Below are 25175 nucleotides of genomic sequence, written 5' to 3'. Positions count from 1 at the left end.
ATACTCCATATACATACTGTTTGGTTGTTCACTGTTTCAATTATTTATAAAACCTTAACCCCTAGATATTTTAGAGTCATTTAATGATTTATCTTGGCATGATAAGTTTCTCTCCTCCCTATTTTAAACCTCAGTCCATTTAGGGAGAAAACCTTTGTATCTAAAGAGGAAGTGTGATCCTAGTGACTTGTTAATTAAACAACTACTAAAACAACTAAATTTGGGTTTCATTTTGAAGATTTAAAAACAATGTAATCTGTGTATAGGTTTGGACATAATGAGCTTATATTTTTTTAAAGCATCTGAATTAATTTCTATGAAATAAAGATATTTGAATATTCAGTTATTGACAGCTATAAAAATCACTGTTAATGTTTCATATGAATGCTTTCAAACCCTTTTTAAAGTTTACATGAGTGTATGTGTGCATGTAATACACACAAATACATACATGCACATATATATTGTATCCTCAGAATTAGTTGTTTTAATGGGATCTTGCCATTATATCGTTATACAGTTTGTCACTTTTATATAATGTATCATAGGCATCTTTCCATATTGTTAGCTCATGAGGAAGTACTTCAACAACTACATAATAATGTATAGCATGAATGATTAAGATTTTCCTAGTGTGTTTAATCTCTAAGTGTAAAGTTTTGATTTCTAAAGGTCAGTTCTTTTCCAATATTGTTACAACACTAGCTCATTAGGTTAATTTTGGCTCCATCAAAATCACACATGATTTTGTGACTCGGTAGGGCTACCTTGCCTTTATGCTTTATATATCATTCAGAGTCCAGGTGTCTTAGAACACTGAGAGAAAAAGAGGTTTGTAGTAGCTTTGTAAAATAGAAGAATTCCAAGTCAGACTGGTTTAAAGCCTGAATACCATTTTTTTTTTTTCATGTGTAAAAACCCTAGGTCGGCTTGGCAATCTTTTTTTTTTTTTTAAAGATTTTATTTATTCATTCATGAGAGACACACACAGAGAAAAAGGCAGAGAGAGAAGCAGGCTCCATGCAGGGAGCCCCATGTGGGACTTGATCCCGGAACTCCAGGATCACACTCCGGGCGGAAGGCAGGCACCAAACCGCTGAGCCAACCAGAGATCCCCTGCTTGGCAATCCTATACTCAAGGTTGTTCCTTGAGCATATTGGTTCTTTAACTGATTCTCAAGAAATTGTTAGTGGTTTAAATTCTAAAATAGTTGATTTATCTTGCTGAGCAAATGTTTTAAAATATTTTAAAAGTAACATTTCAGTTACATAAAGAAGTAGAAATGAATGTAATCACTACTATAATTGTACATATATCTGTAGTTATAAACAGTATAAATGTTGCATAATCAAATTCATGACATAACCATTGTGGTATTGGTTAAAAGTATTGCTTTTTGGAGATTTGACTTTGGTGCAAAACAGCACATCTGTTTCATTGTTGATAAAGGATTTTTCTGATTTCATGTCAAAACTACTAGCACCTGATGGTTAGATGTCATGTATGATTTTAAAAACGAAACTAATTGGCTAGATTTAATTTAGACCCTTTGGATTAAAACAAAGCAGCACAATCCCTTTTGTTAGATTTGATTAGTAAGCTTTTTTTCTAGAGTTTAGGTGTGTTTCTTTCCATTGTCAAAACCCCTAATATTGGGGCACCTGGCTGGCTCAGTTGGTAGAAAATGTGACTCTTGATCTCAGCATTGTGAGTTCAAGCCCTATGTTGGGCATAGAGTCTACTTAAAAAACAAATGAAGGGGATCCCTGGGTGGCGCAGCGGTTTGGCGCCTGCCTTTGGCCCAGGGCGCAATCCTGGAGACCCGGGATCGAATCCCACATTGGGCTCCCGGTGCATGGAGCCTGCTTCTCCCTCTGCCTATGTCTTTGCTTCTTTCTCTCTCTCTGTGTGTGACTATCATAAATAAATAAAAAATAAAACAATTAAAAAAAAAAAACAAATGAAGAAGGAAGAACTTATAAATTCCCTTTGCAAACATAAAATGCTAACTAAACATGACTTTTTTTTTTTTTTTTTTTTTTGCTTAAAAAGAAACCCCTAATATTGAGGGGGAAAAAGGCAACCCAGAAATAAGGGGAAGTTAAGAAATAGTGAGATCCAGAATTAGGTTTAATTAGAGGTAGTGGAGGATGCACACTCTTTCTCATATTGTTATGTTTAGTGTTTGGCTGAAAGCCTCAAACTTGGTTAATAGCAAGTCTGAAGGCAACTAAAACTATTCCAGCTTAGGTTTTTAGATAAAGAGAAGCTTTAAATTGGGATCAGAAGTAATGGCTACTATTTGATGTGAGAAATCACTTATCTTTCCTCAGCCTCAGTGTCATTTTTTTTTTTTAAGATTTTATTTATTTATTCATGGGAGACACACAGAGAGAGGCAGAGACATAGGCAGAGGGAGAAGCAGGTATGGGATTCGATCCTGGTACTCCAGGTCATGCCCTGGACCAAAGGCAGGCGTGCTTAACCGCTGAGCCACCCAGCTGTCCCCGGTGTCTTCATTTTTATTTTTTATTTTTTTATTTTTTAAAAATATTTATTTATTTATTTATTCAGAGAGAGCGAAAGAGAGGCAGAGACACAGGCAGAGAGAAGCAGGCTCCATGAAGGGAGCCCGACGTGGGACTCGATCTCGGGTCTCCAGGATCACGCCCCGGGCTGCACGCGGCGCTAAACCGCTGCGCCACCGGGGTTGTCCCTGGTGTCTTCATTTTTAAAGGTTTTTTTTTTTTTTTTTTTAAATTTATTTATTCATAGAGACACAGCTAGAGAGAGAGGCAGAGACACAGGCAGAGGGAGAAGCAGGCTCCATGCAGGGAGCCCAACGTGGGACTCGATCCTGGGTCTCAAGGATCACCCCTTGGCTGCAGGCGGCGCTAAACCGCTGTGCCACCGGGGCTGCCCTGTCTTCATTTTTAAATGGGGATAAGAACTGCCCTAGATATTGCAAACTTTTTTTTTTTTGGTGTGGATAAAATTATGTTTTTGAAGGAAACCCTTTATATACTTACTGTAAAAGCATGAAATAATTTATAGTATAATAATCATGACTTCAAATTTAGCTTTGTGTATATGACACATTTCAACAGAAAAACTGTTTTTAGAGTTTCTTTACCTCATAATCTACAGAATATCCATTCTGTATTTGAGACTGTGTATTATAGATGGAAAACATTAGGTTAATAAACTGTTCTTGATATCAAGGAGTAAATAACAGCAAAACTAAGATTAAAACGTAGAGATTTCTTTTTTTCAGCTCAGTGAATTATGCTACTTTTGGAGTGTTGTGTTAAGCTCTCAGATTATGCTGAGATAACCTTAGATATAGAGAACTTGATCAGTTTACATGAGGGAGAATAAAGTCATCGCAGAATTGGGAAAATGCACATTGCTCTAATTTTGGAATGCATTAAAATCTAGCAGAAATCTTTTTTTTTATATATTCTCTCTTTCCTTTTTATTAGCTTTTGCTTCTCAGTCCCTAAACTTATTTTCTCTCTGCATTTCTTTGTTCCTGCGCTTCTGATTTTTGATAAATAAGTATTGATATATAACTCTAAATTTTGTTATAGTAGGTTACCATGCTATTTCAAAAGATGCAATAAATTAAGTTAAATTATCTTAAATTAGAGTGCAATATTTTAATGATCTTTTTCATGCTCTACTAAATACTTAAGGATAGGAAAACTGGATCTTGATTAGACAGCATAGAGAAGAGCTTTGATCATGTATATAGATAAATGCTGTTACTGTTGTTTTCAAGTTCTGTTGTTTCATATAAGAAAAAATTTTATCAGAAAATGATTACTGAGCCATCAGAAAGACAGAGATCTTGCCATTTGCAGTGATGTGGATGGAACTAGAGGGTATTATGCTAAGTGAAACAAGTAAGTTAGAGAAAGATAGATGCTTTCACTCATATGTGAAATTTAAGAAACAAAACCGATGAACATAGGGGAAGGGAAGGAAAAATAAAATGAGATGAAAATTGAGAGGGAGGCAAATCATAAGAGATGCTGAACTCTAGGAAACAAATTGAGGGTTGCTGGAGGGCAGGTTGGTGGGAGGAAGGGATGACCAGGTGATGGGCATTAAGGAGGGCAGTTGATATAATGAGTAATAAGTGTTATATAAGACTGATAAATCACCAAATTCTACCTCTGAAACTAATAAAAAAAAGAATGATTTCTTATATTTTCTGACTAGGGTAACTGTAGATATTCCCTTTGGGCAGTAACTTTTCTTATTTGTGTACAATAAAATGTCTAGAAAACTGTCTTTAATGCCAGAAATCATTTTAGATTACATGACCTCTAGGAATTTAAAAAGGACACTGATATATTAATATATATAATTATATATATTAATTATATATATAATTGGATAATTAGACAATATTGATGTTTTTTAAAAAATTAGCTAAAGGGCAGCCCGGTGGCTCAGCAGTTTAGCGCCGCCTTCAGTCCAGGGCAGGATTCTGGAGACCCGGGATCCAGTCCCACGTTGGGCTCCCAGCATGGAGCCTACTTCTACCTCTGCCTGTGTCTCTGCCTCTCTCTCTCTCTCTGTCTCTCATGAATAAATAAATAAAATCTTTAAAAAAATGAAAAAAAAAATGAAATAAAAAGTTAACTAAAAAACTAGCCTTCAATTTCTATAATAAAGTTTTTACTTCTTTCTAACCGAGGTTGATTATTATTCATTTTTAAAACACTGAGTTTTGTAAAATATGCACGTAGTATATCTTATACACACACACATTCTTATATACACATGTACATGTGATGTGATTTTGATTTCAAGTTGTTTGGGCTTCACATTATTTCTTTTGTATGTGGTAGCTTATTATATCCTGTATGCAGATTTATTCATCCATAGAATAACCTGTATTTCCTAAAACATAGCAGACAGTAAATAATAAAAGAAATCAGAATATGCTTCTTATATGAATGTGAACAATACTGAATGTAGAAATCTGTAGGTGAATAGTATGATTCTGTTTTACAGATTTTGAAACTGAGGTTACACAGTGAGCTTCAGTAACTGAGGTCACATATTTGGAATTCAAACTCAAATTTGACTACTTAGCTCTAAATTTTTTTTTTTAAATACACATTACTTTCCTACTATTTAATGAGATTATATTTAAAGGATCAGATAGGATCCAGGTTCATCAGATTACCCATTCAGGGTAGTTTAGTTGCTGTGGGGTATGGTTTTTGCATCTATAATAATGTTCTACAGTGTGTATCCAAGAGTGGCACTGTATTGACTGCTATTCATGTGTGTTTGTGGGAGGATGTGAGTGTTAAACTTTGTAGCAATTACAGTTAAATAGTGGGGATTTGAAGTTGCTCGGAATTGCTTTATGTGGGATCCCTGGGTGGCGCAGCGGTTTAGCACCTGCCTCTGGCCCAGGGCGCCATCCTGGAGACCCGGGATCGAATCCCACGTCGGGCTCCCGGTGCATGGAGCCTGCTTCTCCCTCTGCCTATGTCTCTGCCTCTCTCTCTCTCTGTGTGACTATCATAAATAAATTAAAAAAAAAAAGAACTGTTTGTGTCAATTGGCCATTTAAAAAAAAGAAAAAAAAAAGGAATTGCTTTATGTATTATTTTTAAGTGGAAAAATACTATTTTAAAGGAAATTATTACAATTTTAGTGGATTACTAAAATGTTGAAATTACTCTTTTTCTAATTAAGAAATTTGTAATGTTTCAGAACTTTAGGTATTTTTTATCTTTTCTTTTTAAAAACACAGTGCCTTTACTTTCCCGAATTCTGCCTTCTGATGCATGTAAAATATACAAACAAGGTATCAATATCAGGTAAGGTGACTTGATTTTTTTCTTTCTGAGTAACAGAAAATTGAGATTTAGAGGAAGCTTTTCTTTCTGTATTAATAGGTTGCATTTGGATGTAGTATTTTATAACTTAAACATGTTGTAATATATGCATAACATTTTATCTTGAGACATCCTGCAGAGAAGAAACCAAAGATATAAAATCTTGACTAAATCAAAGGTATTCTTATTCAACTGCTGACTATCTAGGAGGCAATCAGAGTGAAGATCACAGGATCTTAAAATGAGAAGATTTAAGATGGTTATCTCTGATCCTGACTATTTGGGGAATAGGGACACACATAAGGAAGACCCAACTCTTGTCCTTTTTTCTCCATCCCTCTCATACCCTCCCTCCTCTGTCCATCTGTCTAATCATCTGTTCCTTCTAGTGCACACTTTAAGGCTAATTTTAATTTTCTTCTTTTTCTTTTTAAAATTAAGATTGATTTTTGGATCTGATGGGTAATTATTTTACTCAGTTTAGAGTTTTATTTTTATCATTCTTTGTATCTTAAACTTTGTATTAATACAGGTATATTTATAAATTATACATATGTAAGATGTGTATAATACTAGTGAACTGCCAACTTATGTTTATGTATCCGTATATTAGTGTATTTATAGATTATATAAAAAATTTTGTAAATCTATAGCTCTACATATATCTCCAGAATATTAATTTGGACATGTAAGGACCTAGAACTAGAAATATATTGAGATAATATCATAAAAACTCTTCATTTGACAAATGAGAAAATGTAGAGAGGTGAAGTGATTTTTATAAGTGCATATTGTGAATTAATAGCTGAGCCAGGACCTCTGATTTCCTGTCCATTCCTACCATGTCACAAGGCAGAAATTTTAGAAAGTCAACTCTGAGATTTATTCTGAGATATGTTGAATTATAGTGAAGAGATAATCTTTAGTTCAAGGTTAGTTCTAGGGAAATTGTTCTCAAGCAGTAGAATTTGATTAAAGTAGAAGTTTCTGGTTTTTGTTTTTAAAAAATAACCTTCAGATGTTTCTAATTATGGAAGTGCATATGTACATTAAATTCATGATCATTATAGAAACCTTGCAAAATACAGAAAAATATAAAAGAAAAACTAGGAAGAGTTTTGATAATGATAAGATTTATTTCAGTAGCCTATTAACATTATATTATGATTTCATCATAAATTATACATCAATGTAAAAATGTTTACTATAAGGTGCTTGCAAAGGTGTTAGATAATTTGGGAGTGTAGTAGTATTTTCCATATGCTACTTTAAAAAAAGGTTAGTTTTAGTTGTGTTTGATTCTTAGATTTAGGAAAAAAGTTTCTTTTAAAAAATTATTTCACATTTATATATGACTTGAAAGTAAGTGATATGATGCATATTACATAATAAGTGTAAATAATAAAACCACAAAATGGTTAAAATAGAGACATGAGAATAAAAGCCTGAGGGAGAATAATTGTGTCAGAGAATATAGATTAAAGAGAAACTACTATAATTTAGGAAGACACTCAGCACTGGGGCTTACATAAAGCAGCTGAGGATAAAGGAGAAATGTGATAGGTTCTAAAGCTCTCATTACCAAAGTTTACTAGATTAATGGAGAGGCTGGGTTTTAGGATGGACAAAGGTTTTTCATGGATGAGAAGAATATAATGAAAAAAAATCCAATACATTAAATAACTTTCAAATGTAAACATCATGAGACAGTTTTTTAAAAAAATTACTACAAATGAAACTGAATTTTAAAATTATGTTCAAAGAAATCTTTAAAGTTTACTTATATTTCATGACAGACATGATCATTTAAAATATTTTTTCTGGTGTCAAGGAGAAATTAATACTTCGGTGGAAATAGGAAAGTGTAAGTAACTTTATTGTTGCGAATGTTAGTAAATGTTTTCACTATTAATAATTATGAGGTTATAGATTACCTATATTTGAGGTTATAGATACCTATATAGATTTCACTGACTGAAATGATCAGGGCAAACTTTGCCTCATTGCAGGCTTTTTCTGTCTTAAGGGAAGGCTCTATATTCTTTTTCAGTGTTACTTGGCAGTTTTCAAGCTTTTATGTCAAAAAGAACACTTTCTGTTTTTTCTATTTTTTTGAACATTTTCTATTCAAATCTTTGCAGTTATATAATTTTTTTCATGGCTAATTACATGGTAAGAATTACAAAAAATATATTTAGACTCAAAGGCTTAAAGCGAGGACTAGTTAGTTAATACATTAAAGTACCATCATGATAAATTGTATCATTATAAGGCATGTAATACAACTTCCTAGGCCATCCAATATGTCAGGGATATTGCAGAAGATGTTTTGGACAGCCTTTCAGTTGAAATTTACAAAAACACTAATGAAATAAAAATTGACAATGAGTAATATTCGGTGTGGCTAGATCAAAAGGCTCAAATGTCACAATGTCAGTGTGTCTTTGTCTTTCTGTCTCTGTCTCTCTGTGCATCTCTTTCCTCACTATTCTTACCTGCCAACCCCTACCAGTCTCATCCGGGATAGGCAAGAAGGAAATGGGAGGCAGGAGATTACTCTGTTTCTTTCCCTTTTTTTATGTGGGGAAGTGGAGTACCCTGGTAGCTGAAGCTCGAAGTCCAAATAGACCACTTATAGAAAATGATCTATTCCTTTTTGATATTTTCAGTAGCCTACATCTTACAGAGGTAGGGGATAAGGCTCTGTTACTGGCATTATTTTCTCTTATGCCACATGTACAAGGGGTAACAGGACATATTTGGTAGTATAGGCACTACTACAGTAGCTGGCCCCCTGGAAGTGGACCAGGAGCTAGAATTCAGCTGTAAAGCAGCAGGCAATTCACCCCATGGGAATTGTTGACTTGCTTTTTTTAGGGCTTTTTGATTTCATTCTTTGAGAGTGTATACATTTTGTATAGCTCAGGAAGGAGGCTCTTGTACATAAGGTAACCATACTTCCCTATTTGCTCTTGGTTTATCCCTGTTGTCCTCGCAAAATTATTAATAGTATCACCTTCACTTTTAAAAGGTACTAGTTGTGTTGATAAATTATATGTAACCCAAGTTACTCTTTTGATGCAGCCTAGAAGATACGTTCCAGTTCTCAGATTTTTCTGTGTAGGGAAATGAAGAATGCTCATTCCCTTTGCCTAGTCTGGGATGAGAATTGAATAACTTATGAAGTAATGAATTCTTGAAAGCCCAGTAGGTGTGATCAGCATCTCTTAACAGCTGTGTCAACCCATTTTTTAGATTAAGGGTGGTGTTTTGAGCAGCCAGTAAGTGAGATCCTAATGTGGTCTCCTACAAAGCCTGGTGTAAGATTGAAGCACTTCAGGGTGCTTGTAATAAGCTTTTCCATTCTAGTGCTATCCCTCATTTCAGCAAGGTGGTTTGTGGAATTTATTTGAGACCGATCCATTGGGCTGGGCCATGCCAGGCCTTGGTTACCAAAGAGTATGATAAACACACAAGGACTGTTCCATAAGGTTTTTAGGCTGTGGAGATGATGGGAAAGAGAATGCTAATCCGAATCTGGGAAGTCAAACAGAAAGGACAAGAATTTGGAGTAAGTTAAATGATTTATGTAGTTGAGGGATGAAGCAAGGTTTGGTATCAGATGGTTAGGCATAGGCACAGATGTAGATCAAAAGAGCAAGACTGGACACACAGCCCTTAATCTAAGAATGTGGTCCATCCTTGCTGCTGTACCCTCCTTAGGTACTCTGCTCAGCTAGCAGCACGGTCTTATTGGGATCAAAGAATGTTAGACAAGTCTTCTTTCCTTTAATGCCCTTCACAGTTGAAGTAACTTCTGTGGAGTAGTTGAAGTAAGGGCAATGGTAGGCAACAAGGTATAGTTAGGGAGATATTTGAACAATGTGGAAACAATCTTTTCCTTGCTGGATTAATAAAGTACATATTCAGAAAATGAAATATAGGAAAAATGGAATGTATATTTAAATATTCTTTCAGTGTTTTTAAATAAGATACTGTAACTTTCATTAGACGTTTGACTTTGAAATATGGTGTTAGCATCTTGGTTTGAGTTTAGAAGCAACAAAGCTTGTTTAATTATTATGGAGTTTTATCAAAATTTCATTTGCCAGGATTTCTCATCTCCCCATCTTTCACAGGCTTGACACTACTCTCATAGACTTTACTGACATGAAGTGCCAACGAGGGGATTTAAGCTTCATTTTCAATGGGGATGCGGCACCCTCTGAATCTTTTGTAGTGTTAGACAATGAACAAAAAGTTTATCAGCGAATACACCATGAGGTGAGCATGTTGTCTTCTCGGTATTTCTCTAAATGTTTTTTTTTTTTTTTTTTTTTTAATGTGTATGTATGCAACCAAGCTTCAGTGTAATTGTTTTTAGAGTCATAAAGTCTAAGTGAGATGGTTCATTCCCGGAGCTTTCATTTCTTTACAACTAGCTTTAAATTTCATTTTAATTTTTTAATTTTTTTATTTTTCTGGTCTTCATCCTGACCATTCCATTGAGACTATTTGCTCATAATTGATGATCTCCAACTTGCTTGACTTCTCCTTTGTAGGAATCATTTGTTGAACCTGTGCTGGCCCTTTGACCATTTATTGTCTTCTACCTTAGCTTCTTTTAATGTTGCTGATCATCTCTTGTCTCCCTAATAGTGGCATCTCTTTTGGCTGTCTGTACTCTTTTTGTACTCTTTTACTGTCCTTAAGTCTTTGGCTATTTTTCTCTGTCTTTTCCCTCTTCCTTCTGTCACGTCTTACCTCCCTGTTGTTATTGCCTCCACAAGCACCACTGAAGAATCATATATACGTTTTCTTTATCCTTTGTTCCCTGAATGTCCCATTCCCTGCTATAAACCAAAGAAAAAGCTTTTTCTGTGCCGCTATGTCATTGATACTTTAGAGATGTTTTTAAGTCAACATTTTATTTTGCCACTGTTGCTTTTTTTTTTTTTTTTTTCATTTTCTTTGTGGTGCCTAAGATGGCAGTGAGCAATGAAGTTTTAGATGGAAGAGAAGATATTCCTTGTGGAGGAAACAGAATGAATAAAGTCAGGAGAGAGGGAATGAGGATGGTCTGTTTCAGAAGCAGAAAAGAGATCTACTTGACCGTGGTAAAGGTTTCTGTTATTGAGCATGGGAATGTGGTTTATAAGAGGCTTTAAAAGCTAGATAAAATAACAGAATCTGCTTTAGTTGGCAACAGAGAGTCATAGATTCTTAAATAAGGTATTAATTTGATCCACAAGTAATTTAGGTGCTTTACAGCTTTTCTCATTAAATCTTTAAAATAATCTGTGAGAGCAAATAGTTTTATTATCTCCATTTTACAGATTAGAAAATTGAGGCTTATAGATATTAAATAACATCTTCAACATCACACAACCAGTATGTTGTGGATGGATTGGAAAAAGGGAGAGATTAGAGGCAGGGAATTTATGGAAAAAGTTTTTACTTTTTACAGTTTTACAGTTGAGAAGTGATAGGGGTGGTGCAATGAATACTTAAAGAAATTATAACTTATATTTCCAAGAATGAAAGACTGTGACTTGCTAGTAGTTTGAGTGTACTAAATTGAGAATTAGAAAGATTTAAAGGTACGACCCAGCAATTGCACTGTTGGGGATTTACCCCAAAGATACAGATGCAATGAAACGCCAGGACACCTGCACCCCGATGTTTCTAGCAACAATGTCCACAATAGCCAAACTGTGGAAGGAGCCTCGGTATCCATCGAAAGATGATGGATAAAGAAGATGTGGTTTATGTATACACTGGGATATTCCTCAGCCATTAGAAACGACAAATACCCACCATTTGCTTCAATGTGGATGGAACTGGAGGGTATTATGCTGAGTGAAATGAGTCAATCGGAGAAGGACAAACATTATATGGTCTCATTCATTTGGGGAATATAAATAATAGTGAAAGGGAATAGAAGGGAAGGGAGAAGAAATGGGTAGGAAATATCAGAAAGGGAGACAGAACATGAAGACTCCTAACTCTGGGAAACAAACTAGGGGTGGTAGAAGGGGAGGAGGGCGGGGCTTGGGGGTGAATGGGTGACGGGCACTGAGGGGGACACTTGACGGGATGAGCACTGGGTGTTATTCTGTATGTTGATAAATTGAACACCAATAAAAAATAAATTCATTATTAAAAAAAGAAAGAAAGAAAGAAAGATTTAAGGGTGAGTGTAGTGCTTCTACCTTGAAGAGTGGAATGATGCGGTGCCAATGGTAGAATTGGAAGTTCTGGATATGGAAATAGGTTTGGGGTTTTAGATGATGTTAATTATGAGTCATTTGCTAAAATCATTCTACTTGCTTCAACCTTCTCTTTATCAGACTTTGAAGTATTTGCTATCGTTGGTGACTCAGTTCTTAAAATTATCATTTCATTAGGATTTGACTTTGATCGATTGTTCTTTTCCCATCTCTTCTTACTGTTCTTTGCCTGTTGCTTTTTCTTTGCCATCTCTTGAATATTGATGTACCCTTAATGTGGTTCTCATTTTTACAAACTGTCAGAATAATCTCTTCCATTCCTACATCTTGAACTACCTGCTATAGGTTGGTGATTCACCAGTATATATTTCTATCCCAGATAGATCTCCGAAGGGAGATCTACCTACTTAAGTTCCTAATGGATATGATATATGTCTCCCAGGTGCCTCAAAATTCAGCTCATCTAAAACTTAATTCTGTTTTTTCTCCTCCAAACTCCAAACCTGCCCTCTCTCCCATTGTCCTTTCTTTGATGGATGACATTAATCTCTATTCAGCCAGAAAACTGTGAGTTATTTTTGAAATATTTTCTTTTATTCCATGTTTCCTAAGTAGAAAATGTGTGTAGTCCTTTCTGTCTTCCTAAGGTCTTATAATTATCTCTTTTTAGTTGTACCATTACTGCCACAATTCAGATTTTCATTCTGTCTCAACTGGTCCATTGTAATAATCTCATAAATGATCATCCTGGTCCCATCTTGTCTTCTTCTAAATTATCCCACTTACTAGAGATAGATTGAATAATGAAAGCAAATTCATGAAAACTACCTTCCTTAAAGATATTTTAAAAGATCCTTTTTCCTAAAGAATAAAATCCAAATTCCTTAATATGGCATGGCACCTTCTTGACCTGGCTTTTGCCTACCTTTCTAGACTCTTTTTACCTTACTATCTTAGGTACCTTCATACTGAGCTCTTTGTGGTTCTTCAGATGTAGCATGCTGTTTAGTGCTTCATTCCTTTGTTCACATTATTTCCACTTCCTGGAGTGCTCTTCTTGCACTTCCACAGTGGTAGGAACCTACTTAGTGTCACTTCCTCCCTTGCCAGGTGACATTGTTTTGTTTATGCTCCTACTAAATCTGGTACCATAGGGCTTCTGATACTATATTCATTGTATGGCTTTCTTCCTCTGCTCCCCGTGGTTCCTTTAGTTGTATTCCCTGGTACCTAATATAGCACATCAGTACATTCTAGGCTAGAGTTTGGCAGACTCTTTCTGTAAAGGGAGAAATAGTAAATATTTTAGATATTTAGATATATTTTTGGGCCAGATGGTCTCTGTCACAGCTACTCAGAGGAACAGAAGAGTTCTGTTCCAAAAGTTTATTTGAAAAGAGGGTTTTTGAAACTTAAGGCAGTTTTCTTCATAGACCATGTTGTATACAGCATTGTTCCCAAGCTAATACATGAACTCCTAATTTATTTACAGTATATTTGAAACATAATATCTAACAGTTCTTTGCAACCTCTGCCAGCCAAAGTTTTTCTTTAGACAATTGTGTTCAGAATCAGTTTGGTTGCTAGGACTACATTTTCACCTTTTATAGCTTTAGCACTCTTCACTTGTAAAGGGTGAAGGAAATGGCACTGTCCTAGTACCAAGGTATTCTTTTCTATAGACTCATAGATTCAGCAATTGACTATGTCTGGGTGAAGTTTGGTGGTGAAGAATAGAAAATGGGCATCTTGGGAAGCTGGAAATCAGGAGTTATGGGAAATAGAGCCTCCAGTCATCATGAAACCCCAAGGACAAACTGTAGAAATGCCCCCTCAAAGAGAGGAAAAACTAAAACCAGACAAAATCAGACAGGGAGACAAACCATAAGAGACTTTTAATCATAGGAAACAAATGAGGGTCGCTGGAGGGGAGGGGTGCGGGGACGGGATAAGAGGTGATGGGCATTAAGGAGGGCACTGGGTGATATATAAGACTGATGGATCACCGAGCTCTACCTCTGAAACCAATAATACATTACATGTTAATTAATTGAATTTAAATAAAATTTTTAAAACTCCTTGGACAATTCTTATTCCCTAGTCACCTCTCTAGATTCTTCTTCCTGTTTCCTCTTTTTATTTCCCCTTAAGACCCTGGAGTCCAAAGTATCAGAGTCCCTCTTGGCCTATTATAGAATACAATCTCATTTTATACCTACTCATTTACCCTTCTTTACCTGGTTATTTAGTCTTCTGTCCCTGAAGGAAGCACAAACCTTTTTTTTCTCACTTAAAAAATTATTATTAATCAATTATTATATACCAGCACTGGGGAATATGGAGAGGATAAGCCTGAAACAAGACTGATTATTAAGTTTTGAAACCATGGGTTGATATTTTTGGATTCCCTTTCTGTCTATAAGGAATATAGAAAGGATCTCCTCCCTCCCTCCCTCCCTCCCTCCCTTCCTCCCTCTCTCCCTCCCTTCCTTCCTCCCTCTCTCCCTCCCTTCCTCCCTCCCTTTCTCCCTCCCTCCCTCCCTTCCTCCCTTCCTCCCTCCCTTCCTTCCTCCCTTCTCTCCTTCCCTTCTGCTCTCCTTCTCTTCCTTCTACTTATAGCTTTTGGGAAAGAAAGGCTCAAATGATAGTGGTGGGTCTTTGGAGTAGAAAGAATTAAAGTAAGACTGATTTATATTTAAGGAAAACCTTTATATTGGAATTTTGTCTCAGACCTCTCAATTCTTAATCTTTTAAAATTGCTCTGTTTATTCTATATTTTTATAATGGGTAATCCAGTATTGTTTCCATAACATCTCTCTAACAATATAAGAGTACTGGATTTCATGTACCCTGTAATTATAGATTTATAATTAGTCATAATTCTAACTTATTTAGAGATAAAGAGTTTAAACTTCTGTAATTGGTTTTTAGAGTAAGTAGCACTTCACATGTTTTAGAATCTGTCCTTTTTTGGTTTTTGAAATCTGTAACATTTTAATTGTTGATATTTTCATATGTAGGACTAATAACTTTTGAAAATCTAGATTCTTACATTTACCTTTTACCCCCCCTGCAGGAATCAGAGATGGAAACAGAAGAAGAGGTTGACATTTTAATGAGTAGTGATATTTACTCTGCAACTTTATCAACCAAATCAATTTCTTTCACGCGTGCCCAAACTGGATGGCTTTTTCGGGAAGATAAAACAGTATGTACAAATCTTGATTTTTCAACTTTAAAAATTGCTCAGTATTTAATGTTGCCAAAATAATATGATGGAGATGCAGGAAGAAGTAGCTTACTGAATTGTCTTCCAGTGGTTTATTCCTTCTCCTGAATCCAGATAAGGAATTATAATGATTGTTTACAGAATTGGAAGATACTCTTACAAAAGCCAAGAGAGAAAGTTTAGCTCATTTGAATTTTGTTGAGAAAGATTCTTGCTGTCAGCTACCTTGTCGTTTGCAGGGAACAGTGTCTTCACATGGTTCTATTACATTTCTTATGCTTTTATTCCTTAAGAAGATGGCAAAGAGGGATACACTTTTGAATTCGTTTCCCTGGGTCTTTTTTTTTTTTTCCTTTCCACTTTTAGACTTCCAAACTATTTACTCACTTGCTGTTTCTCAGTATTCTGTATATATGACTAAAATAAGCTTTCATTTCTATAACATTATCATTAAATTAAATTTCTGTGGAGGTTCGTTCACTTAGTGAATTGTAAATTCTTTCCATAATTCTCATTGCATTTGTCAGCAAGAGGTTCTATAAGATTATTCAAAATATTTTTAAAAATGTTTAATTAGATATATGAAGAAGCCTTTTTTAAAGTTTTAAATAAAATTAAAAATAAGTCATCACAGAGGCACCTGGCTGGCTCAGTCAGGGGAGCATGCAACTCTTGATCCTGGGTTTGTGAATTCAGGTCCCACATTGGGTGTAGAGATTACTTAAAAATAAAAATATTTAAAAAAAAAAAGAATAAATCATCACATAGGTGAAGGTCAAGATTTACTGCTTTTAATAATTATGTTTTAAAAATTATGTTTCATTATACATAGAAATGTAATAATTCTAACTAGAAAAACAAAAATAGCTTATATTAGAGTTCTCTTAGGAGGAAATCAGTAGGAAATCTCTCTTTATGTATCTCTATATACCTAAAACACATAGATACATGTATATCTATATGTACTATATGGATATAGAGAGAGAAGGAGGGAGAGGTATAGGGGAGATTGATTTATTTAAAGGAATTGACTTATATGAGTATAGGTGCTGGCCAGTCTGAAATCTGTAGAGCAGTCTACCAGGTTGGAAATTCAGAGAAGGGTTGATAACGGTCTTGAGTCTAAAATCAATAGGCTGGAATCTCAGGCAGGGTTTCTATGTTACAGCCTTGAGTCAGAATTGCTTTTCCTTTGGGAAACTTTAGTCTTTGCTCTTTGGTCTGTATTTGTTTGGGTGAAGTCTGCCTACATTATGGAGGCTAATTGGCTTTATTCCAAGTCCACTGGTTTAACTGTGAATTACATCTAAAAAATACCTCCACAGCAACATCTAGACAGGTATTAGACCAGATAGCTAGGCACTATAGTATAGCCAAGTTGACACAAAATTAATCACCATACAACCTTATACATAAACCTGTAAAGTGCCACTATATCACTACTCAATCCCTAGAATACTTTGTAGAGGATTACCCATTTGTATATCCTCTAGACCTTTCTTATGCTGTAAATACATTAATATGTATCCATAGTAATATGTATCTTTAGTGGTTGATATTTATTTTTTCTAGTGTTGTATTATGTCTTTCGTTTTGCAACTTTTTTTTTTACTCTTTAGTATGTTTAGAAAGCTTTTTTTTTTTTAATTTTTATTTATTTATGATAGTCACAGAGAGAGAGAGAGAGGCAGAAACACAGGCAGAGGGAGAAGCAGGCTCCATGCACCGGGAGCCCGACGTGGGATTCGATCCCGGGTCTCCAGGATTGTGCCCTGGGCCAAAGGCAGGCGCCAAACCGCTGCGCCACCCAGGGATCCCTAGAAAGCTTTTTCTTATCAGCAGTACCAGTTCATTCTTTTTTAGCAACTGCATAGTATTCCATAGTATGGATATATTGGGTGTTGTGTAAACAGTTGGCTGTTTTCGTGATTCAAGAACGTTCAGGATTAAAAGCAGACACAAAATTGTGCTTTTTTATCTAGTCTCTTATTTATGGACATTTTGATGAATGACACACATTTGTGTCCAGTTTTCTGCTATTACAAATGATGTTTTGTTTGCCATCCATTTACATGCCTTTGCATTGTCTGTTATAGATAGAAAAAAATGGAATGGCTGGATTTTGAAGAATATACACTTACAATTTTTATTGATATGATAATTTAATAAATGCTTTTTCATTTTAAGATTTCAAAAACTGAGAATTATCTCCTGAGTATTTCTCAACCACAGAAAGATTCTCACTATTAGATGTAGGCTCATCAATTTTATTTTCTAAGCCTATTTGGCAACAAATAGTGTTATGGGATTTCCAGTTGTGAACTCCCACACTGCAGTCCATTTGTCGGCTTGAAGTCTTATTTGTTTGTACTCTGTTCTTCTGGACAGCATTAGAAGGATCACCTCAAGAAAAGATAAAAATTGAAGCTGCTATTCATCTAGTGCTACTGCTAAGCAGCTTAAAGCTCTTGAACAGCGTCTAGGTGATCTTCTTAAATCTTTGACAGGTAAGGAGGGAGTCAGTAATAATTATGGTTCCCATTTTGTAGGTAGAAACAGGTGCAGAATGCCTGACTTTTTGGTGACTGGTAAGGAGGCCACCAAAAGTAAGGTGTACATGGAAACAACTCTAAACACAGTTTTGGAATGCCAAAAAATATCAGCAAGATGGGACCAGGTGATTTGCATACAGGTAGAAATGGGAAGCTTGTTTTCAGTAAGTTATTGATCGTGGGTTTTGTAGTAAGGTATTTGAAACTGACCACTCACGGGTCTGAAAAAGGTAAAGGTTAATGTTGAAGGAGGACTTCATTGAAAGGAAGTAATAACTCTTTTCTTGGTATCATTTATATCACTTGAGTTTTCTTACCCAAATCCATAATGTAAACACTTAATTGTATTGGTCAGCAAGACCATTCTGTTGTTCTCTCTTCTTTACTGAAAGAAGCAATCAACTGTAACTTGAAGTTAGATCCTGTTACAGAATAGATTATTGGAACAGGTAATTAATTCTAGGTGTGCTAGAGATTCCTGTGTGAATTAGAATATTTATTTTCATTCCACTTTTTTTTTCTATCTGTAAAATGGGAACAGTAATTATCCCTGACCCCTCCTTGTTACTCATGGTGTTTGACTATCAGCTAAATAAAGTTTTCAGATAGCTTTGTGCCACTTGGGAGTAGATTCTAAAGGAATACTATGTGGTATTTTTATTTAGATTTAATCATTTGCAGATTATCATATATCTTGTGTGTTTTAAATTTTCCTTTGCAAATGTGAAATGTGTAATTTTGTATATAATTGAGACAATTTGATAAGCTCAATTACCAAAGAAGTATTTATTTTTACCTAAATGCTACATGTTTGTGGAAAAACATGTATATTTGAAACGTTCTTTTTAATCTTTAAAACTTAAGATAAACTTAATTCATTTTGTTTTTTTGAAATATTTTAATATTTTATTTTGATTATTTAATTTTGTTTTAGGAAAGAGTAGGAAACTTTTTGGCAGACTTTTATCTGGTGAATGGACTTGTTTTAGAATCAAGAAAAAGAAGAGAACACCTTAGTGAAGAAGATATTCTTCGAAATAAGGCCATTATGGAGAGTTTGAGTAAAGGTGGAAACATAATGGAACAGAATTTTGAGGTATAATATTTACTTCTAATTTATAACGTTCTAAGGAGAGAGGGGGTAGACTTCATTCCTGGCACTCAGTGAATTTATATCAGTACACTAAGTACACCCATAGAGGTTGTTTTGTTTTTTTTAACTAGCTATCACCTTTTATTTTTCTGTGATAGTGCCTTTGGTGGTTTTTTGTGAATCTATTCTTGGCCTCTGAGTCTTCATTAATAGATTAAAATCATTTTGTAAGCATGAAACCCAGTGTTAAATTTTAATTTGTGTCCCTTTGCATATCTTTCCTGCTTCACCAACTGAAATCTTGTGTTGCTTTGAAGGCCCAGCTAAAGAATTACCTCTTTTATGAAGTCATTTCTAAGCTGTAACTTCCCATAAGTTGTATTCAGCATGTATATCTTGAGAGCATGCTATATGCAAAGAATCGTGTGACAGTAGGGAAAGGGGAGGGGAAGTTAGGAGATACAAAGGTCTATGAGACATCATCATTGCCTCTGCAATGTTATTTCCTCATAAGATGAATTGGATGGGTTCTTAAATTTATTTTTTATTTTGGCAATTTTAGATTTACAAGTAAGTACAAGAAAACGGTACAAAGAATTCGATACTTTTCATCAAGATTCCCCAAATGTTAACATTTTACTACAGTTATAAGCATTGCTTTTCAAATCAAAGGCAACATAGGGACCCATTAGTAGGTTATGAAATTAATCCAGTGGGCTATGACCATCCTTTTTTAAAAGAGAAAAAAATGAGAACCTAAGTAAAGATGTTAGAGTAAAACCAGAGCACATCACATGTAATATGGGCCATTATTACCTAACGAAATAATAGTTTCAGGGGTGTATGTGTCACATAAATAAACAAATGTGTGAGTGCTGGTTGTTTGAAGTGTAAAATATGACTCACAGGAGTAAAAAAGATTGAAGGTTACTATGAGGAGGCTTGAATCTGTGAATGTGTGGTCTTTCTCCTCTGGTATTATGCTAGATTATGTTTTAGGGATAAACTGTTTCAGAATAGTATGTCAGGTTCCAGCTAATTGATGTTGATGCTGTGTGTGTGGAAAATATTTTAGTTTTTAGAAAGTTCATGTGTTTAGTGAATCAGCCATAGTTTATTTAGTTAAATAAGTGCAGAATATAAAATGTTTAAGAATCCTCATTAAATGTTAAGGAAACATTGTGATTATGCCAGTGTAGTGTGATTCCATCCCCTTCCTGCCAGATCCTCTTTGTATTCGTTTTTCTTTTGGCCTTTTCATTTTCTGGAAGACTTCTGGTCTGGTCTAACTGATCTCTTGGTCAGTAGGAGATGTAGGACACGATATGCTCAGGGAATAGAAATGGAGATGAACTGAGAGAGAGAATGCTGAGCTCAGTCTTTGACAGAGCTGCTACCCTCTTCCATTATTGACGAGACAAAAGGCCATTTCTTTGGACTTGCATTTTGATTTAGATTTTATTGAACTTGTTTTTTTTTAAAATGATTTTGTTAAAAAAAGATTTTGTTGTCGTGGTAGGTATTGCTACCTATGTTTAAGTTTGGCAGTAAACTATTTTGGGATGAATACACAGAAACAAAACTTTATAGATTAGAATTTCATGGGCCATTAGCCAGCCATTTGTCTTCAGTTGTCTTTTTAACTACATTTAAACTTAACAGTATACAACTTGATTTTCTTCAGGGCAGAAATTATAACCTGATGCACCTGAATTGTTCAAAGGCCATTTAAATGGCATTTTAATCAACAGTAGTTTTGAACTTTGAACTTAAAACATAGTTTAATTCCAAAGAGGTATGTAATAGAACCAAATAATATGAAATAAATTAACTAAACAAGCTTTCAACTTCTGATCAGAAATCGGAAGAAACAGTTCCTGTGTGAAGCATAGCCCTTGAACTATATATAGGTGATGATGATTGATGAATATTTAAATTCAACTTGTCAGTTTCTACAAAAGATAAAAAACTTGGTGGGATTTTGATTAGGATTATGTTGAATATATATATCAATTTTTACATAAAGGTCTGCTTGATTTTTCTTTTCTTTTTTGATTTTTTTTAATTTATTTATGATAGTCACAGAGAAAGAGAGAGAGGCAGAGACACAGGCAGAGGGAGAAGCAGGCTCCATGTACTGGGAGCCCGACGTGGGATTCGATCCCGGGTCTCCAGGATCGCGCCCTGGGCCAAAGGCAGGCGCTAAACTGCTGTGCCACCCAGGGATCCCTCTGCTTGATTTTTCTTAATTCATCTTTTTATTCTGAAATAACTATAGGTTCAAATACATAGTCCTAAGAATATGCCTCACCCAGTTTTCTCAAATGGCAACAAACGTCTTGCAAAACAGTAATACAGTATCGTAACCAGGATATTTACATTTCCAGTCAAGATACAGAACATGTCCATCACCACAAGATGCCTCATATTCCCCTTGTATACGCACACCTTCTGCCCTTTTGCACCTTCCCCGTCCTTCATCCCTGGCAACCATTAATTTGTTTCTCCATTTAAAAAATTTTGTCACTTCAAGGATACTGCACATAACCTTTTGAGCTTTTTTTTTTTTTTTTTCCACTCAGCTTAATTCCCTGGTAGTTTTTCCAAGTTGCTGTGTAAGTCAATAGTTTGTTCCTTTTACTGCTGAGTAGTAGTCAATGTTGTGAATGTACCATAGTTTGCTTAACTATTCACCTGTTGAAGGAAACATGGGTTGTTTCCAATTTTAGGTCATTTCAAATAAAGCTGCCATGAACATTCACCTGTAGGTTTTTGTGTGAATGGAAGTCTTTATTTCTCTGAGATAAATGCTCTCTTTGGGAATGTGTGAAGCTTGTGTATGTGTTTGTGTGTATGTTTGAGGGGTATATGGGGAGAGGGGCCCTGGAGGAGTGGGCCATCAGACCTTGTGTGCCTCACCACCCTGGTGGCTCTAGAGGACAGTTCATGCCAGTTGTCTGATTTATCTACTCTGTGTACTGTTCGTACTGTAATCGGGCCCAAGTGTCCAAGAACACCCAGCTCCAGTGAACAGACCAGGTTCAGCTACTTGCCACCGGCAAGATCCAAAAGCAGAGAGACAAGTGGTTGTGAAATAAGGAAGGAATTTATTTTCGTGACGCCAACACCAGGAAGATAGTTAACTGAAGTCTCAAAGACTATCCAAAGTGCTGAAAATACTTCTGGGTTTATGTAAGGAAAATGTGGGACAAAGCTCAGTGGGCACATGCTGCTGAACAGTAAAAGTCAGGTTGATCATTGTCTTGGGATCAATTAGCGGGGTCTTGCTGGTGTCAGGGCAGTTCTTATTGCTTGAGGGAGTAGTCTGGGTTTCTATCAAGGGATCCTTTGCTTGTAGGGTTTTTTGCCTGAGTTAAAAGATGACTGGAAAGAACCTAATTAGAAAGTACAGCCTGAGGTCAAATGGAGGTAGTGAAGTGCTTTTCAGCACTCATCTCTAGAATGCCCACTTCCTGCCCTTGCTTTAGTCCATTCAGAACTCCCTCCACAATGAAGAGTTCACACATCCCTTTCTTGGGGTGGGGAGGGATTTCTTCATTCAGGTCCAAGTGCAATGAAGAGTACAATTAATGGATTGGATGGTAGTTAACATGTTTAGTTTTATGAGAAACTGCCAAAATGTTTTCCATTTTCCATTCTCTAACAAAATACAGTAGATTGGATGGCTTAAACAACAAGGGTTTATTTTTCACAGTTCTAGAGGCTGGGAAGACCACGGTCATGATGCTGGCTATTTGCTTCCCAGATAAGGGTTTTCTTACTGACTTACAGATGACCTCTTGCTGTGTTCCTAGGTGGGGGAGAGCACTCTGGTCTCTTCCTTATCTTATGAGGACAGGAATCCCATCATGTGGGTCCCACTTTATGACCCCATCTAAATCTAATTACTTCCCAAAGGCCCCACCTCAAATACCATCTCATTGGTGGTTAGAGTTTTAACACGTGAATTTTGGAGAGATAGGCATTTAGTACATAACGGATAGTGAACAGTGCTGTCTCATTGTGGTTTTATTGCATATCCTTAATGGCTAATGATATTTCAGTGCTGATATTTTCATGTGCTTATTTGCCATAAAATATATAGATTTATATCCTCTTTGATAAAATGTTTCTTCAGATCTTTTGCCCATTGTCTAGTTTGTTTCTTTAATGTTAGATTTTAAAGTTCTTTATACATTCTAGGTACTAGTTCTTTGTCAGATGTGTGTGCAGATATTTTTTTCCTACTTTGTAGCTTATTTTTTCATCCTATTAAACTGGTCTTTTGAAGAGGAAAAGTCTTTAATTTTGATAAGATCCAGGTTATCAGTTTTTATTTTATGACTTCCACCAAATCTAAAAACACTCTGCTTAGCTCCAAGTCCCTAAGATTTTCTCCTATATGTTTTTGCTGAAACTCTTATATTTCTACATTTTACTTCTAAATCCATAAATTAGTTAATTTTGTGTAAGATATGATGTATGACCAAGGTTTATTTTTTTGGCTTGGATGTCCAGTTGATTTAGCATCATTAAAAAAAAAAAAAAGAAAAAAGGTCTATCCTTCCTCCATTTGAATCACAACCTGCTGGAATTTTTATTGGGGTAGTGTTGAATTTATAAATTAAAGTAAGGGAACTTGATATCTTAAAAATATTGAGTCTTCTGTTTTATGAACATGGTATATCTCTCCATTTATTTAGATCTTCTGTAGTTTTACCTCAGAAGTGTTTTGTAGTTTTTAGTATACCAATCTTACACATATTTTACTAGGTCCCTCTCAAGCATTTAGTATTTTTTAGTGCTTTCATAAATGGTAATGTTTTTATATTTCATTTTCTAGGCATTCCATTATAGCATATAGAAATACATATGATTTGTCCATATTGCTAAATTAATAGTTATATAGTTTTTATAGACTCTTTAGGATTTTCTACAGATGATCATGTTTCATTGCCAGTCTTTTAGCCTTTGTTTTTCTTATTGCACTGGGAAGTAACACCAATATAATATTGAATAAATAAGTGTTGAGAGCAGGTATCATGCCTTTTTCCTGACCTTAGAAGAGATTTTTTTTTATACATGTGAATTTTTAAAAATCATTATACTAATTTTCAATCTGGCATGAGTAATTTCTTAAGAATTACTAAGAGGCATGGCTATATTATTATTTGTTAGCTCTATAATCCTTGTAAGATTACATTTTTAATTGTTTTAGAATAAAGAAAATACGTATCTCATTATATATTGTTTGGACTTTAGATAGGGAAGAACTGAAGAATTACATTTGAGAATCTTTTTGAAGTTCAATTATAAATATTTAGAAGGAATCTAAAGAAAACAGTAATTCTGTCAGATACTCATCTATACATATAATTTGATTTGGTTGAATCAGGTAAGTGCAGGATGAAAGAACATCAAAATAGAATTGATAAATGTAATTATAAAAAGACATACAAATCAGCGGTGTATTTAGTGTGTGTGTATTTCTCCTAGACACAATTTGCTAACACATGAAAAGCAACATGAAACTGATTATCAGTTTAATTATATTCGATAGTGGCATTAAAGGAGAATAGAAATATTTGAATGCATTTTGTAGATAATTTTAGGAAGGTATAGTTCTTTAAACCTACATAAGCTTTTTAGGAAAGGTATATATTAATTAACATGTAAAGTTTAAAAATTGGGGTCAAAAAGAGTAAAGGGAAGGATCCATTGAATTCAAGAGTCATTTAATGATGAACTATGTTTAAAATTTTAACAGAGTTTATTTTTATTTTTATTTTTTTTTAATTTTTTTTTTTTTTAATTTATGATAGTCATACAGAGAGAGAGAGAGAGAGAGGGGGGCAGAGACATAGGCAGAGGGAGAAGCAGGCTCCATGCACCGGGAGCCCGACGTGGGATTCGATCCCAGGTCTCCAGGATCGCGCTGGGCCAAAGGCAGGCGCCAAACCGCTGCGCCACCCAGGGATCCCAAATTTTAACAGAGTTTAAAAGAATATATACCAGTATTGAAATTAATAGCTGCTAGGTCATATTTGGTAGTACAAAAATAAATCAACACAAATCAACATAATGCTTTATTAACTTTCAAGTCAGGGTGAAATATAGATTAGTTACTCAAATATATGGAAACAGAAAAGGATTCTCCAGTGGCCTAATTTGAATGAAGTACCATAAACTCAAATTGAGTTTCTACA

General features: G+C 35.1%; 1 protein-coding gene across 3 annotated transcripts in view; it reads left to right on the top strand.

Annotated features, from left to right (window-relative positions):
* The window catches only part of ANKRD13C (ankyrin repeat domain 13C), an 88517-nt gene that overhangs the window by 43928 nt on the left and 19414 nt on the right, over positions 1-25175 (top strand). For 2 of the 3 annotated variants that reach the window (XM_055339427.1, XM_055339428.1), the window contains exons 6-9: positions 5781-5847; positions 10005-10149; positions 15172-15303; positions 18811-18972. In XM_055339427.1, the coding sequence (XP_055195402.1) occupies positions 5781-5847; positions 10005-10149; positions 15172-15303; positions 18811-18972 (506 nt within the window). The remainder of the gene's footprint in view (positions 1-5780; positions 5848-10004; positions 10150-15171; positions 15304-18810; positions 18973-25175) is intronic. The other variant, XM_055339429.1, reaches the window with a different exon arrangement.

Source organism: Nyctereutes procyonoides, unplaced genomic scaffold (assembly GCF_905146905.1).
Source record: "Nyctereutes procyonoides isolate TBG_1078 unplaced genomic scaffold, NYPRO_anot_genome, whole genome shotgun sequence".
NCBI lineage: Eukaryota > Metazoa > Chordata > Mammalia > Carnivora > Canidae > Nyctereutes > Nyctereutes procyonoides.
This window is presented reverse-complemented; position numbering and strand designations above follow the sequence as displayed.